Genomic DNA, 16,061 nt, shown 5'->3' with positions numbered 1-16,061 from the left:
TGTCCTGAAATAAAAGAAAAAAAACCCGACAGATGTCCAAAATCCTAGGGATGTGCTAAAAGTCATAGAAATGTCTGGAATTTCTGGAAATTCTATAAATGTCCTGAAATCTTATAAACATGCTAAAATCCTAGAAATATCCTATAAGCCCAGAAATGTGCTAAAATCCATGAAAAGTTCTGATACCCTAGAAATGGCCTTAAATACAGGTAATGCCCTCAAGTCCTAGAAATGGCCTTAAATACAGGTAATGCACTTAAGTCCTAGAAATGTCCTTAAATGCAGTTAATGTCTTGAAATCCTAAAAACGTCTTAAATTCCTAGAAATGTCCAAAAATCCTAGAAACGTCCTACAAATACCAGGAATGTGCTAAAATCCAAGAAATGTCTGCAATTACAAGAAGTGCCCTTAAATCCTAGAAATGTCCCAAAATTATCCGGTTCACATTTAGAAAAGAAATGTCCTAAAATCAGAAAAATGTCCTAAAATCTTAAAAATGACCTAAACTTCTCTGAATGGCCAAAGATGTTAGAAATGTCGAGAAATCCAAGAAACATCTTAAAACCGAGAAATGTGTATATATATATATGTAGTCCTAGAAATGTCCTAAAATCGTAGAGGTGTCCTATAATCGTAGTTACATACTAAAAGCCAATGAACGTCCTAATGTCTTCTTGAAATCCAGAAACTATCGAAATCCTGTAAATACCCCAAAATTTTGGAAATGTCCTAAAATCCCAGAAATATCCTAAAATTTAGTAACTTAGATTAACGTTAGATGGCAGTTTGCATAACAAATGCTCTGTGAGCAGCTAGCTCCCCTCTGACCCGCTGTAGTTAAATAAATCCATCACAGTAGTTAATAAACAGCATTAATGCTCATTGTTTTTGTTTTAAATCTGAACTAAATATATTTATTTGTGTGAAACTGAAGCAGTTTATGCTTTCTTGTTTTTGTGTTATTGCCGACGAGCTAACTAGGGTCATTTCTGCATAATGACATTTTTATTATCATATCAAAACGTAACCCTTTGACACTGGAGCAAATCTGCTTGATTTATGTCACAAACATGGAAAAAGGTAATGAGCAGCTCAACAAGAAATGACCCACAAATAAGCAACAAATTAGTAAAAAGTGGAAAAGTATCAAAAAAGTAAAGTCAAAATCAATTCAGATTACATAAAAGTTACCTAAAAAAGGGCAAAAATTAGAAGAAGAAAAAGTTAATAGATTATATATTCTTGAACTCAAGTATAATATAGAATTTTATTATCATAAATACAGTTTCTGGACATCTATCCTTTAAAAGAATTCACTATTTCTGTGTCTTATTTTGTCCAACCAACTGCCCAAAACCCAAATGTTTTCCCCTTTCTAAGATTACGATCAGATTTAGAAATATAGAAGAAGTGAAAATCATTAAAAATCATTATTCGTCATCATTAAAATCATTGGGTCACAGTCATAATGTTTTTATTTTATTTAAGTATAACTCAATTATTAACACTAAATCTGAGAAAATCAAAAACAGTGGAAGAAATATTTAATATGAATATGAAGAATATCAACAGTGTTTATAAATAATAAATAAGGACCTATAATCAATGGTGTGGTGGTTTTACATGCTAATAAATAATGGTATTTTTCTCTATTACATAAAATATACATAAAAAGCCGAAACATCGATTGATTGAAAGAAAAAAAAATTGTAGTAAAGAGTGAATGTTATGCAGCTCCGGTCTGTCGTATGTTGGGACAACTGGGAGAAGAACAGGCAACTATTTAATCTTTAAATATTAAGATCTCTTCTTGACCAGAACAAATCCTGTGATTAATCTGTCCCTTCAGATTTAAAAAAAAAAGGGCCAGAAAATGTGAAATTTAGAGGAAATATGAAAGCTGCTGAGCTGTTGTGTCTTTGATGTTGACTTTTCCTTTGACCTCACGGATTAATAGTTTATTTTCCAACCAAATATGTGAAAAATGTTCTGCTCTCGGTCTCTCCAGTGTGATGATATTCAGTTTTTCTCTGTCTTATATCACTGTAAACTAAACATCTTTGTGTTTTTGAGAAAACAAGACGTTCATATAAGTTCATTTGGAGCTTTCTTCTCACTTTATTGTCATTTTATAGTCATTTTATCCATTGTTTAGTGGATAAAATGGCTAAACAAATGTTTCTTGACTAATCCAGCGACTGAAATAATAGACAGTATAATAAAAATACTCTAGATCACAGTGATGCCAAAAATATGTCACAAAAAAAGTGAAAAATCTCTCTTCATGTGAAAAAAATGATAATTTAAAATGCTCTGTTTTATCCAACCAACAGTCTGAACCCCCAAAATGTTCACTTACTGAGCTATAAAGAGAGGAAAACAGAAAAAATGAGACTCTGCAAAAGTGTCTGCTGTGTAATTAATCATAAAATAACATTGAGATTAGACAGGAAGAGTATTGTTTTTTATTAGATTTGTCAGTCGGCAGGTCGGCTCCTTTCACGTTGGTTGCTAGGTGTGCTTAACTGTTTTAGTTGGGTGCATAGCACATGATTTAGGTGCACCTAAACCTGTTTTTACTTTGTCTCACGGTCCCAAAATAATACATTTAGGGTGAGAGAGAGACCACGTTTGATCATGAAGCCCAGAGTTACTCTACCTCTAATTCCTCTATGGTTTATGAGTGAAGTGTATAAACCTGTGATACATTATTTATGGCCCAAGGGCCAAATCTGGCCCCTGATAGGGCGCCGCATGGCCCTTCAATCACTTTCTAATTCACAGTAAAAATAAAGTGATTCACACTTTAACTTTTGTACTTTTAATTTACACAAGGTGCATAAAACAGCATCAAAATAGAGCTTGTTTGTCAAAGAAAAAGTGCCACTGGAGGATCCCCCACACACCCTGACGGAGGACCTAGCTAGGCCCCTAATGTCCTAAAATCCTAGAAATGTTCCAAAATCCCAGAAACATCCTAAAATTGCAGAAATGTCCCTAAAATCTGAGAAATGTCCTAAAATCCGAGAAACATCCCGCTTTCCTAGAAACGTCCTTAAGTCCTGGAAATGTCTTAAAATCCTAGAAACATCCTGAATTCAAAGAAACAATTAAAAATCCTATAAATGTCCTAAAAGCCGAGAAATGCCGTAGAATCTGAGAAACGCCGTAAAATCCGAGAAACGTCTTAAAATCTGAGAAATGTCCTAAAATTCCAGAAATGTCTTTAAATCCGAGAAACGTCCTTAAATCCAAGAAACGTCCTTAAATCTTAGCAACGTCCTTAAATCCGACAAACATCCCAAAATCTGAGAAACGTCCCGAGGTGCAAACATGTACTAAAATCCTTGAAACATGTATGGGGCCCCTGGCCTTCTGTCATTTTTGCAGAAGTGGCCCCTAAACAGAGCAGGTTTATTATCTCTGGTCTAAACTGTTAGGATGGTGAGACAGAGGGGGGCGGAGCGGTGTCCTCGGTCAGAGACGTCAGGTCTGGACGCAGCCTTTCAGGGCCGGGGACAGGTGTAACGGGCACCGCCGCTTTTTTTATGGACAGAAAAACAATCAATATGTCAGCTCATTTTGAATTACCGGTACGTTAAGGTTGTAATTTTGCAGGAGGCGGAGTTCAGGGTGCGGTTTCACACATACACACATGCTTTATTTAATTGAACATGCGTGGGAATAAAAGTTACTCACATAAACACACAGAGCTAAATGTCAGGCGCACTCGTAAAAATTGGCTTCTCCAGCCTCTCCACTGTATAATTGAATATTTTGGGGTTTGTATGGTGCGCGGGGCGTCATCTTTGACATTTTTTACACCAAACAAACGATTAATTGATGCAGCGTTCAGCAGATCAGTAGATAATAAATGCTCCAACAGTCTCGTGTGTAGAAGTGTCCTTACGTGTCCTCCAGCCTCTGCTCGGGCTGTAAGCAGTCTGGAAGGATCCGCGTCCTCCTGCGTTCGGAGATTTTGATGCTGTGGTTTGGTAAATATTTGGAGAAGGAAGTTCTCCCCCTGAGTGAAGTGAAAACTGGCTGGCAGCTCTCGGTGGCGTGCAGCGCTGAAGGTGTCAGGTCGTGGGTTCGGCCGAGAGCCAAGACCGAGCGGAGAGGAAGCTCAGAGTCCTCGCCTCCTCCTCAACTTGTCACTTTAGCAGACCAACCACAGACTCTGTTTTCCTAAAATTTATCCAGGATGTTGAGTTTTTTTTCACTAAACAGCCCAAATGTATATCCGATGATTAATCTGCTACTTACCATCTAACACCGTAGCAAAATGGCCTGATTCTTTAAAATAAAGTGTGAAGAAAACAACGAACTTAACAAGAAATTGACAACAAAAAAAGCAAAAGTTACAAAAACTTACCCGAAAATAAGCAACAAAAAAGGAAAGAAAATACAATTTTAAAAACAAAACAAAGGGAAAAAACAAGCAAACGACCCATATTGTTCACAGTGTAAATTATGTGTTTTTGTTTTTGTGTGTTTCACAGTTTAAATTGTGGATTATTTCTGTAATTTTCTTATATTTCACAGTATAAATTGTGCATTATTTATTTTTGTAATTTTTATAGTTTGAATGTGTATTAAGTGTGTATTTTTTATCTACTTTTGTCTTTTTTACAATTTAAATTGTGTTTTTTTCACACTTTCAGTGGCCTATTTTTGTTTATTTTTTATAGTTTAAATGTATTTTTAATGAAGTATTTTTTGCTGTTAAAGGGTCTAGATTTGTGTATTTTCATCATTTTACTGCGTGACTGGTGTATTTCTCACTGTTGAAATGTATGTTTTAATGTATTTTTTTGTGTCTTCCAGGCGTGCCGCTGCTGCTGTATGCGAATCGGCGAGACCTTCGGCTTGTGGATGCGGCACACGAAAAGACCAACGCCACGGTAGTGGTGGGGGGGCTGGAGGACGCCGCTGCCGTGGACTACGTCTACTCCAAGGGCCTCATTTACTGGAGCGATGTAAGCGAAGAGGCCATCAAACGCACCGTCTTCAACCAGTCGGGGGCCAGCGTGGTCCAGACGGTGGTCCCGGGTCTGGCCTCCCCGGACGGACTGGCGTGTGATTGGTTAGGGAGTAAACTTTACTGGACGGACTCGGAAACCAATCGGATCGAGGTGGCGGAGCTGGACGGGTCCTTGAGGAAAGTTTTGTTTTGGCAGGAGCTGGACCAGCCGAGGGCCATCGCTCTGGATCCAGAACGAGGGTGAGTCTGAGAGTTTGGGTTACAGGTGGTGGGATTCAGGACTCTGGTGATGAGTCAGTGTGAGTTTGATACTTGATTCAAGGTGAAATGGGACCAGCATTTCCAGGTTTTCACCCTCTGAACTGCAATATGAGACCAATGTGGCGATGGAGCTTTTGATGAAGGTCCATGCGTGGCAGTAGTTCAGTAAATGAACCTTTAACACTGAATCATCTGTCGCTGGCTGAATCAGCCGCCTTTTAAGAGCATTTGTGGACATTTAGTGCTTTTATTTTGAAGTGCAGAGACAGAAAACAGCATCAAAGGTTCAGAGATGTTGTGATTTGCATCTAAAGCTCTCAGACACCAAGAAAAACCCTGAATCAGGCTGCACCGAGGGCTGGGCGATGTGGCTTTAAAATAATACCACGATATTTTAACGCTGTGTCACGACACACGATATATATCGCAACATTTTGAAATCTCCTCTGTAAACTAACTTATCTCCTTTATATAATTTAATCTGTATGTCTTTTTAATATACTTTAATATGTCAGAAAGAAGTGGGAGAAACGTTAGTTCAGAAACATGCTGAGAAAAAAGGAAAATAAGAAGAATGAACTATTTCTTGGAAAGCCTTCATATCGGTGTTGAACTTGTTTTCACAGCAAACACCCACATCGTCTGTTTGTGGTTAAAAAAACGTCTCCGCTGGTCAAATGTGTGTGAACGCAGCAGAGAAACTGGATGCAGCCCGAGGCTTTGACTCCTGAACAAGAGCAGGGAGGGGTGTGTTTCTGCTGCTTTGTTTGCTGCTTGTCCTGGATCAGATTGGGTTGCAGGGTGACTGAGCTGCTCCTCCAGCAGGCTGCCGTCCACCGAGCGCTCCTGGAAGCTGAACAACGGCGTCAGTGTTGGAGGTTTTTTCTCTGTTGTGAGGACGAGGAGGAATGTCTTGTACCAGCTCGAGAGACACAGAGAGGAAGACAGAGAGGAAGACAAACACCGAGAACAGACTGTCTCATCAAATGCTAAATAGACTTAATCAATATTAATTACAGCCGGGTTGAATTCTGGTTTTGCCGGTCCGATGTACGAGCTTAAATTAGTGTGAATTTATACAAGACTTAGACTTAGACGACTTTATTGATCCCCGGAGGGAAATTTAGTTGTCACAGCAGCTTGGCACGTAAGACATACAGAGACATACATAGAAAAATAAGAAGAATAATAGAAGATAGAAATAAACATAAATATATAAAAATAGAATAAAGAGTACTGAGGTAGTGCAAATGCAGTGGTAAGGTGCAATCTGATGATGGTAAGGATACACATGAGCATGGTAATGATGACAGCAGAATAAGGGGAATATGTAGAGGTGTACATATAATACTAATAATGGTAATAACATCAGTTTGAAGACATCGCACACATAATAGTAGTGATAGTATTAATAATAGTAATAATAGTAGTAATAATATCCACATAATATCCATACAAACAGGCTGAACCGGCACTTGTCATTAAAAAGTAGCCTGCATCAGCGACCTGCGCCGACGGCGTCACGGTACAGGGAGAATAACACAACCGGTGCTCGTTCAAAACACGCCTGTGCAGAACGGGCCGATAGCTTCGCCTGTGCTTTCCTCGAGAATTACTCAAACAAACAACTTCACAGCGGGGCGGACGATATGGCCCTAAAATAATATCATATTGAGCGTATTTTGTAATCAGAATCAGAATCAGCTGTATTGGTCAAGTATGTTTACACAAACAAGGAGCTGACTCCCGTTAGCTTTGCTCGCAATGTACAGGAGTTAAACATTAGATATAAAAAAATGAAACAGAAAATTGCAGTTTGTGATGATGATACTTCTGATGATAGGACAAAATACTGAAAAAAATGCATATTATTATTTCCAAGAAAGTACAGTTGCAACAAAATAAGTCTCATATATGTCAACATGAACAGTTTTCCTACAAATATTCAGAGAAAACTGAACAAAAATGAGGTCTTTAGTTCAGATTCAACATTTACTCAGATTCAGATTCTGAATAAACTATAAACATTACAACAAAATCAAATCACCCGCAAGTTTCACATCTAAACAGTCGCCAAATGCAAAAAAAGTGTCCTGGAATATGAGACTAATTTTCTGTATATGTAAAATAAATCAACAGGCGATTTCCTTTTCCTGGAAAAATAGAAAATTATTGAGTAGTTTTCTTCAACTTTGACCTTTTTGCCTTCATGCCGTGCCATTTCTCCCCAATTTTTCGCTGTAACTGGTGCCGCTCAGTGCTGACTGTCGTGTGTCATGTTATCATGCACGATCAGATCAAGTATATCACGCGTAACGTGTCCTTTATATCATTCAGAATAGAGTATTTAATGTGTTTTCCTGCCAGATTCGCTCACAGCTCGGGAAAAAACAGAACCGGATAATATGATTTTAATTTTAATTGTCTCTGCAGCACTTCTTATATGTCACACAATAGAAGGAGATTTAATAAGTCAAATTTTTATTCATTTATTTGATATATTGCCCGTTGATCTGCTGGACAACTACAAGTAATATCCGCCAAAAGACAGCACGCGCCGCTTAATGTATGCTCTTATTGTTAAAGTTAACAATGGATTAATTGATTGGTATTTTAAAACATATTTAAAACATGCCTATTTCACACAATACCAACTGTGTTTTTTTCTTCAATCAAATCCCACAGCAACATATTGAATTTAATTTGACAGCAATGCATCGACTGTCGATTAATCCATTCAAGTTTCACATGTACAATTACAATTTTAACAACCAATTACTTTATCATTGATTAATTTTTTATCATTCCTGGTCCACACATTAGAAAAATCACCACATATTCAGTTTTATTTCACAAAATGTATTCAACACGTGGGCTTAAATCACAGTTAAAACAAATTGTAAAATAAAGAGCAATTAATTAAAACTTAGTAAATATATACTCCTGCAACCCAAAAAAGTGACTAAAGATTAGTGACATAAAAATGTCACAAAGCCACAGATCCAATAATATCAAAAACAAGGAGATAAAATAGTAACTGAACAGCAGAAAACAGAGTTTCAAAATAAAAGCCCCGGTGCCAGAAATTCAAAATAATAATAATGTGGGGTTTTTTTTGTTTTTTTTTTTTACAAATTTAACATGTTCTGGAGTCGTTTGCGGTCCAGTCAGATTGGACCCATTTTGAGACCACAACCCACCAGTTGGGAACCACTGGCCTAAACTATAGCAGAGAAATCGCCTCACGATTTGCATCATCTGGTCGGCCGCTATTTACACGACTGATCCAACTATTTGGAACAAATATGGGATGCGGATCGACCGGAGCTCCTCTACTGTACTCGAGTCTGTATTTAAGCCACTCATGTTCCTGTCCTTCATCAGCATGTCTCCTCCTCTCCCTCAGTGCTTCCAGTGTCGGGCTCCAGAGAGGCGTCAGATTAGGATGTAAATCCATTAGGACGCAGATAAAAGAGGCCTGTAATGTATTCATTAGTTTTATTTAAATTTGGGGCTGTCGCTCTCCCTCGCTGTCTTTCTTTCTCCTCTCTCTTGGGTTTCTATTCATGGAAACTCTTCCTCCCTCCTCGGTGTTTGATCCAGCACGGTGTCAGAGATAAAAGTCACACCGAGCCGCTCGCTCGTACACGCAGACGACATCTCTCCGGGTACTTTATCCTCAACTGTACGCTTGTTTTTGTCACATTTGTTTTCGTCTGAAACATAAACACTGAAACCAGATTATTATAAAGCGACGCAGCAAGAACTTCCCTCCGTACTAACGGGAACATTTTCAGACTTTGTCCTATAAAACTCTAAAGCGCTGACCTTGACTTTAACCTCGTAGCACATTTTGGATATCGAGCATTAACCGTTCATGAAACACTATAAAATTCTGATCTGATATGAGGCCAAACATTCATTGATAAAGTTGTCTTTTATTGGCATTAATGAGAAAGTTTTGTTGTTTTTAATTGTAGTTTTAATTTTTCAGATGATCCAGATCTTTTTTTGTAAATGTATTTTCGTGATTGTGACTTTTTTTTTTACGTAAAATTAAGTAAATTTAAAGAAAATTATATATAGATAGTGTATATCTATCTATAGACCGACACGCACACATACATACGTGTGTATATATACAATTTCTGGATTTCAGGACGTTTCTTGGACTTTAGCACATTTCTAGGATTTTAGGATGCTTCTGGGATTTTAGGACATTAGTTTCTTAGCCAGGGCCTCTGTCAGTGGATGCAGAGATTTCTCCACTGGCACTTTTTTTGATCAACGAGCTCTATTTTGATGCTGTTTTATGCGCTCTTTCACCTTACGGATACTATAACTACAAAAGTTCCCAGTGTAAATAACTTTGAGTTGTGTATTAGAAAACGATCGGGGGGCACGCAGCACCCTGTTGGGCGTCAGATTCGGTCGTGGTCCAAAGGTTGAGTATCACTGCAATAGATCGATTAACATGTCAGGTTCAGTAATCTGCAGGATGACATCATCAGTGAGTTACCTGTCAGTCCATGTGTCTCCGTGTTTACTCGTCCTCCTCCTTTGTGTGGACGTCAGGCTGCTGAGGTCTTTGTGGACCGACTGGATTTCATAATTAGATTTTTTTCTAACGTCTGACTCAGTGAAAGGCATCTCTTATATTTTCCAGCTTATAATTACATTTATTCACACACCTGACTGCGCTTTTTAAGGAGCACGCTGTTTAACTCTGATGTTCGTGCTTAGGTTTGACATTTATTACGCTGACGTCAAGTGTCTGCGTAGTTTGTAAAGAGTCACTGGGAACATTAAACAGAGCAGAAATTAAACGTGTTTTTGTTGTTTCGGAGCCAAATGAACCAAAGTACACGAGTAAAAGATGTTAGGATGAGTCTGAAGTGTTTGTGTGGCGTTCAGTCAGATTCATGCGTCTGTGACTCCGTTTACAGGATGAAGTAAGGTGTTGAACAAAGCTGTGATCACACTCGACTACAAATAACTACACCGCCTTCGGATTTAATGCTCTGTGTGTGTGTGTGTGTGTGTGTGTGTGTGTGTGTGTGTGTGTGTGTGTGTGTGTGTGTGTGTGTGTGTGTGTGTGTGTGTGTGTGCGCGCGCGCGCGCGCGCCCATCACTGGTCTCATTAGCATGACTGCTACACAAACCGAGGCTCCTTCATTGATGCATAAAATGAGTTGCATACGTTCCTGTTTTCTGTTGTTGTGTTTGGTTGCGTGTGTTTTCACAAAGGACCCTTTGTTGCCGCGGCAGCTGTTTTGTTTTTCCAGCAGTTACTAAGCCAGAAGAAGAAGAAGGTACTGCAGCAGGAACACACCAACTGTACTCAGTCATACATGCGGGTTTTTTTATTTATGTGTTGAGGATGATGAGACAAATCACTGTTTGTCCCTCAAATGGACAGAAGTATGTGGACTGCTGAACTTTCCCTCCATATGTCAAGTCAGTTTGATTTAAGATCAGATAAACCGTATTGATCTCCAGAGGGGGGATTTAAGTGTTGCAGCAGCTCAATCACAGAAGTAAAATGTACAGATTAGTAAAAATAAACAATAAGGGGTATATGCAACTAAATTAAGAATAGAGGAGCAATTATTAGACAAAATTACACGGTAAAGTGACACTTTGTAATGTATAGTATAGTTATATAGCCCTATATCACAGATATCTTGACAAGATGTAGCCAGTAAAGCATACAGCTCCCTCTGTCCTCAGATCCTTGATTCAGATCAGGAAAATCTCCAAAATGGGGAAACAACTGAGAAGAAGTTTCTCTCACTGACTCCGGTATGGTGAAAAACAAATTGAGCAGAAGTATGTCATGTTTTAACAAACATGCAGTTAATATCAACAAAAGAAAACAGGGAAATAACAGTTGTGTCCTTATCTTAAAGGGATAGTTCACTCAAAAACAAATATTCAGTCATTTTCTACTCACCTTCATACTGATGGAAAGTCAGGTGAAGTTTTACGGTCTAAAAAACACTGCTGGAGGTTCACAGTAAAAAGGCGTTGAGCTCATCTCCCAAACAATTGATGTAACTGGTGACCAGGATTTAAACATTTAAAAAAATACACAATAAAACACCAAAATGTCCCCATACTGCACATCTGAAGTAATCCAAGTGTCCTGAAGCCCCGACGTGACAAGTTGTTTTGAAAAACGTCACATTTTTAACCTCGTTGTAGCTTGTAGCTCCGAGTGTGGGAGCCGTGTTCATGTTTATAGCTCACACAACCGTTTACGTGCCACCTGGAAGCCTCCCGCGCTCACGGTAGTTTAAATCCGACAAAAGGACTTGTTGCTTGCTGCTAACTCCACAAGTCTCTCTCTCTCTCTCTCGAAGCTTTCAACTATTTATTAGAATCAGAAATGATTTGATTTTTGCTTTACTTAATTTATTTCATTAATATTTTATTAACTTTTTTCACTTGGACAATAGCACCTATGTTCAAATGTGTGTATGTGTGTGTGTATATATATCTATATATATATATATATATAGAGAGAGAGAGAGAGAGACAGAGTGAGAGAGAGAGAGAGATCACTAAATGAAATAACAGTAATTAAAATTACATAAATGAAAATGCATACGTAATCTAAGAAAAATAAATTAAAAAAATAAAACAAAACAAATCCATATTCCTACATGGATATGCACCACAATCACTGGAGCGCAACATCCAAAAACTGGAGGAACAAAATAAATGTACTGAATTAACATTCAGATTACATTCATTGCTGAATAAAGTCTTAAATATGAGTTACAGAGAGCAGCTTGGACCGTTGACTTTTTAAAGCTGTGAAAAGGTTCAGGTACGGTAAACTAGTTTGCGTTTCCAGCGTTTGCTTCTGCACGTATCTGTCAGCGAGTACTCGGGTTCAGGTTCAGTCTGCTGGTAGTGCTGCAGAGTCTTTGAGGAAAACTGGTTCTCCAAATCCACGGTGGAACGCAGAGCTGGACTCTGTTCAACTGGGATGATTAATGCATCAGGTACCAAATACAATGCAGCTCTTGTGGTGAGGGGATGTGTTGTGTGAGCCGCATTTCACTGGAGCTTTTTTTTTTTTTTTCTCCTCCCTGTGCCCGGACGGGGCCGCAGTGTTCACAGCGCAGTACAATCATACCTGCAGTATTTGTTGAAGTATCAGGGGGTATTTTATGTGTGTGGAAACCCCTCAGTCATCGTGTGCAGGCTGGGCACAGCTAACAGCTCATCGGGTGGTTTGCTTTGTTTGCGGTGAAACCTAACCAGCTGCTGCGGCTGTGTTTAGCTCCTGGGCAGGCTATCAGTTAAAGCTTTTGTCTTGGGCTGAATGAGATTACGTGGAGAGGCCCAGCAGCTCCGTTTGTGGGTCACTTCTCCGCTTGGGAACACGAAGTCGGAGGACGGGATGATACCAAGTACTCTGTACTCCTGAGTTTTACTTTTACTGCACATGCACATGCTGCAAGCTTGACAGTTTACTCACCATAAAGTTTTGTTCTGTTAAGCTGTTGTCAAGTAGGTGACGGAGGAAATGAGTCACGGAGCTCCTGTTGAAAATGTCATTAACCCTTTGGGGCCAGCTTTAATATTACACACACCTGTATTGCTCTGCAGACTAAATGTGCTTTTCAAAATCAAGCTTTACATTTTTTTTATACATTAATATGATTTGTTTTTCATTTTTGTTGAGTTATTTTTTTAGCCAGTATCCGTCCTAATCAAAAACATTGGGATATCATGAAAAAACTCTGGAAAATTTTGAAAATGTATGAATATTTGATGTTTTTAGATGAAAAAACACACAAAATAAATTATTTTCAATGTACTACATGCAAAGTATATTTGCTTTGATTATCACAGTTTAGGATATGACACTGATTAGCAGCAACTTGATTTTTATACATTATTATTTTTTGTCAAATACTCATACTGCTCTGCATGCAACATGTGCTTTTAACCCCCTTTAAATGCAATTTTGTCATGATGCAATTATGTTTTTAGACTGGGAACAAACACAAAAGATGAATTATTTTCAGTGTACTACATGCAAAGTACAATAATAATAATAATTAATACTATTATTTTCAAAGCCTGGGATTTGTCAGTGACTAGCAGCAACACTGTTTGTGACGGTGCACATAGTGGAAATAGCATGTACTTATATGGATCTCCATATGCCAAATATGGTTTAAAAATGACATCATCAGAAACATTCATACTTACTATCTGGGATTTTGCTCTTTTTCTGAGTTTTCTGAGTTTTTCATATTAAATATGTCAGAGGTCGTCCACCTCTGCAGTTACAAACCGACAATTTTCTTGATTAATTTAGTGTACAAAATCTTACAAAAGTTAAAAATGCCCATCCAGAGTTCAAAGTGATGTCATATAAAAATACTCAAGAGTCAAAATATAAAAATTTCCAGTGTTGTAAAATAGTTTGTTAGCACTTAAAAAATGTAGCTGACAGTTATAGAAGATAAAGAAAAACAGCAAATAATCACATTTTAGTTGCTGAAATTGGCTGAAATTTAACACTGAATAATGAATTCAGCCATCATCAAAGTTGCTTTAGGTTTTAATTTGCAGATTTTTTTGTAGTGCACAAATGTGCATTTTTTTGCATGTGGTTTTGTTGATGTGTGCAGTCAGAAATGTGGTGTGAAGACTCGACAAAGAGACTTCTGTTACACAACCTGCGATTGGACCGCAGCTCTCTCAGATGGAGAGGCTTCGTCATGACATCAGACAGATTTTAAAAGGCGTGTAATTGGACTCATTAAAGGGCTCATTTTGGACAGCAGCCCCCCACTGGCCCCCCTCCCTCTTTGGATCAGGCTTTTGTCCGACTCTGTTCGCTCCTTCCTGCCTCTGACTTACTGCCGACCTCCGCCGTCTTTGGTCACAACGGATTTTCTCACCAGCTACGAGTGAAAGACAACGACTGTCTCAGTTTGACGGACAGTTTTACCAAATTCATGTCCACAAATCACACTGTCCGTCTGTTTCCTGCTTCACACAGTTTATAGCACTGAGAGATGATTTTGTTACATAACTAAAACACAAAATATCACATTGTTTTAAAATGCTGGCCAGCAATATGTGATTTTTGGAGGTTTTTTTCCAATTAAGAAATTTAAATGTTGCAGTTTTTCTGTCTTTCTCCTGCACTCCAGTCAGTCATATCCTGATTTACTGTTGTGAGTCTGATGTATACTGACTATAAGAGCCGAAAAGATTGCTTTATTGGTTGATTGCAAAAAAGTAATTTTCACACTATTTTTTTTTTTTATCACAGTTAAGTAGATATTTGGGGTTTTTTGGTCAAATGTAAAATATTTGAGGACCTCACCTTGACTTTGATGTGCTTTTTTCACTATTTTCTGACATTTATAGACAGAACTCTGTAATAATAATAAACTTAATTTGTATAGCACCTTTTATACAAGAAATGCAGCCCAACGTGTTTTACATATTTGCCACGGGCTTTAAATAAATTAAATGCACCAAGTGATTCACATCAAAAGACAAAAAGACATATTAAAACCTGCATGTAAAAACAACATACAATCATAATAGAATACATAGAATGCATCTTCAATTGGATAAAATCCAGTAAAAAATCCAGTAAAAGTAAGATAAAATAAGGATAAAATGTAATGCACAGAATGCATAACATAAAATGGAAAATAAAATAAATTTAACCCACTGACATTATTAATAAAATAAGCATAAAAATGGATTATATATAATGTATAAAATCAAGGGAAATGCTACATCTTAAAGATCTGCAGCAGTACGCAAGTGCAAAGCAGAATGCAAAGCAGCTAAGTTAAAACTAGTTAAAGGTTAATTAAAAAATGATAATATAATATTTAGTATTTAGTTAGTTTATTTAGTTAGTAATAATATGTTCGGGTCTTCATGAAGTCGTCCTCTCTGTTAACCCTCCGTGGTGCAGTTTACTCTTCAGTCCGACCCCTGTGGAGACCTGATGTGTTGGGGGAGGGGTGGACACCAGTGGTGGTGTGTGGATGTTTGTGTGGTGGGGGTTTTTGGGGGTTTTGGGGGGGTCAGAGGGGCTGTCCAGCTGTGATGGTAATTAAGGCAAACAAAGAGGAGAATTAGCAGCACAGCAGAAACTCCTGCTCAGTAGATCATGATCCTCAAGTGCTGGAAAAACAGTTTGTTGTAAAATCACAGCGAAACATGTCGACTGTGTTTTCATAAGTCTGTGTAGCTCTGTTTCAAACTCAACAATCAGTCATGTGACTCACAGATCACTGTCGATCACGGGTCATATATTCCCGTATATCGTGTATATACATATATTGTGTAAAATTGAGTTGCATATAAACCCTTTGAAACTTTGATCACCATCACTTTTCTGGTTTGCGTTCAGATGCTTTTTACAAGTATTTACTACTTTGAACCCTTAGCAAATTGGTTGTGTTTTTTTATTTTTTATTTTTTCAGAAACAGGAAAAAGGCAAAGAGCAAGTTGGCAAGAATCGTCACAAAATTTGCAATAAATTTGTAGATTTGTGATTTTTTTTTTTTACAGCTGGTGAAAATGTCCAGATGGCTATATTCATAATTATCCTAATAATATATTAAAAGTTATTTTTATTTTATTTTTTTAGAATAATTACAGTTTTTAACCCTCTAAAACCTGAAGCAACAAAACGTTTTCTTATGCTGCTTTCAGAGGCCTTTCACAAGTATTCAACCCTTTTTGAATTGGTGCAATTTCTTTCAAAAACACAGAAAAAAAAACAATGAGCAACTTTGTAAGAAATGTTGCACAAA

General features: G+C 37.8%; 1 protein-coding gene across 1 annotated transcript in view; it reads left to right on the top strand.

Moving 5' to 3' along the window:
* The window catches only part of lrp6 (low density lipoprotein receptor-related protein 6), a 53,655-nt gene that overhangs the window by 1,110 nt on the left and 36,484 nt on the right, over positions 1–16,061 (top strand). Inside the window, exon 2 of the mRNA XM_088072446.1 lies at positions 4,829–5,225. Within this exon, the coding sequence (XP_087928572.1) occupies positions 4,829–5,225 (397 nt within the window). The remainder of the gene's footprint in view (positions 1–4,828; positions 5,226–16,061) is intronic.

This window comes from Plectropomus leopardus, chromosome 22 (assembly GCF_026936395.1).
Source record: "Plectropomus leopardus strain MGB_pleo_1.0 chromosome 22, ASM2693639v1, whole genome shotgun sequence".
Taxonomy (NCBI): Eukaryota; Metazoa; Chordata; class Actinopteri; order Perciformes; family Serranidae; genus Plectropomus; species Plectropomus leopardus.
This window is presented reverse-complemented; position numbering and strand designations above follow the sequence as displayed.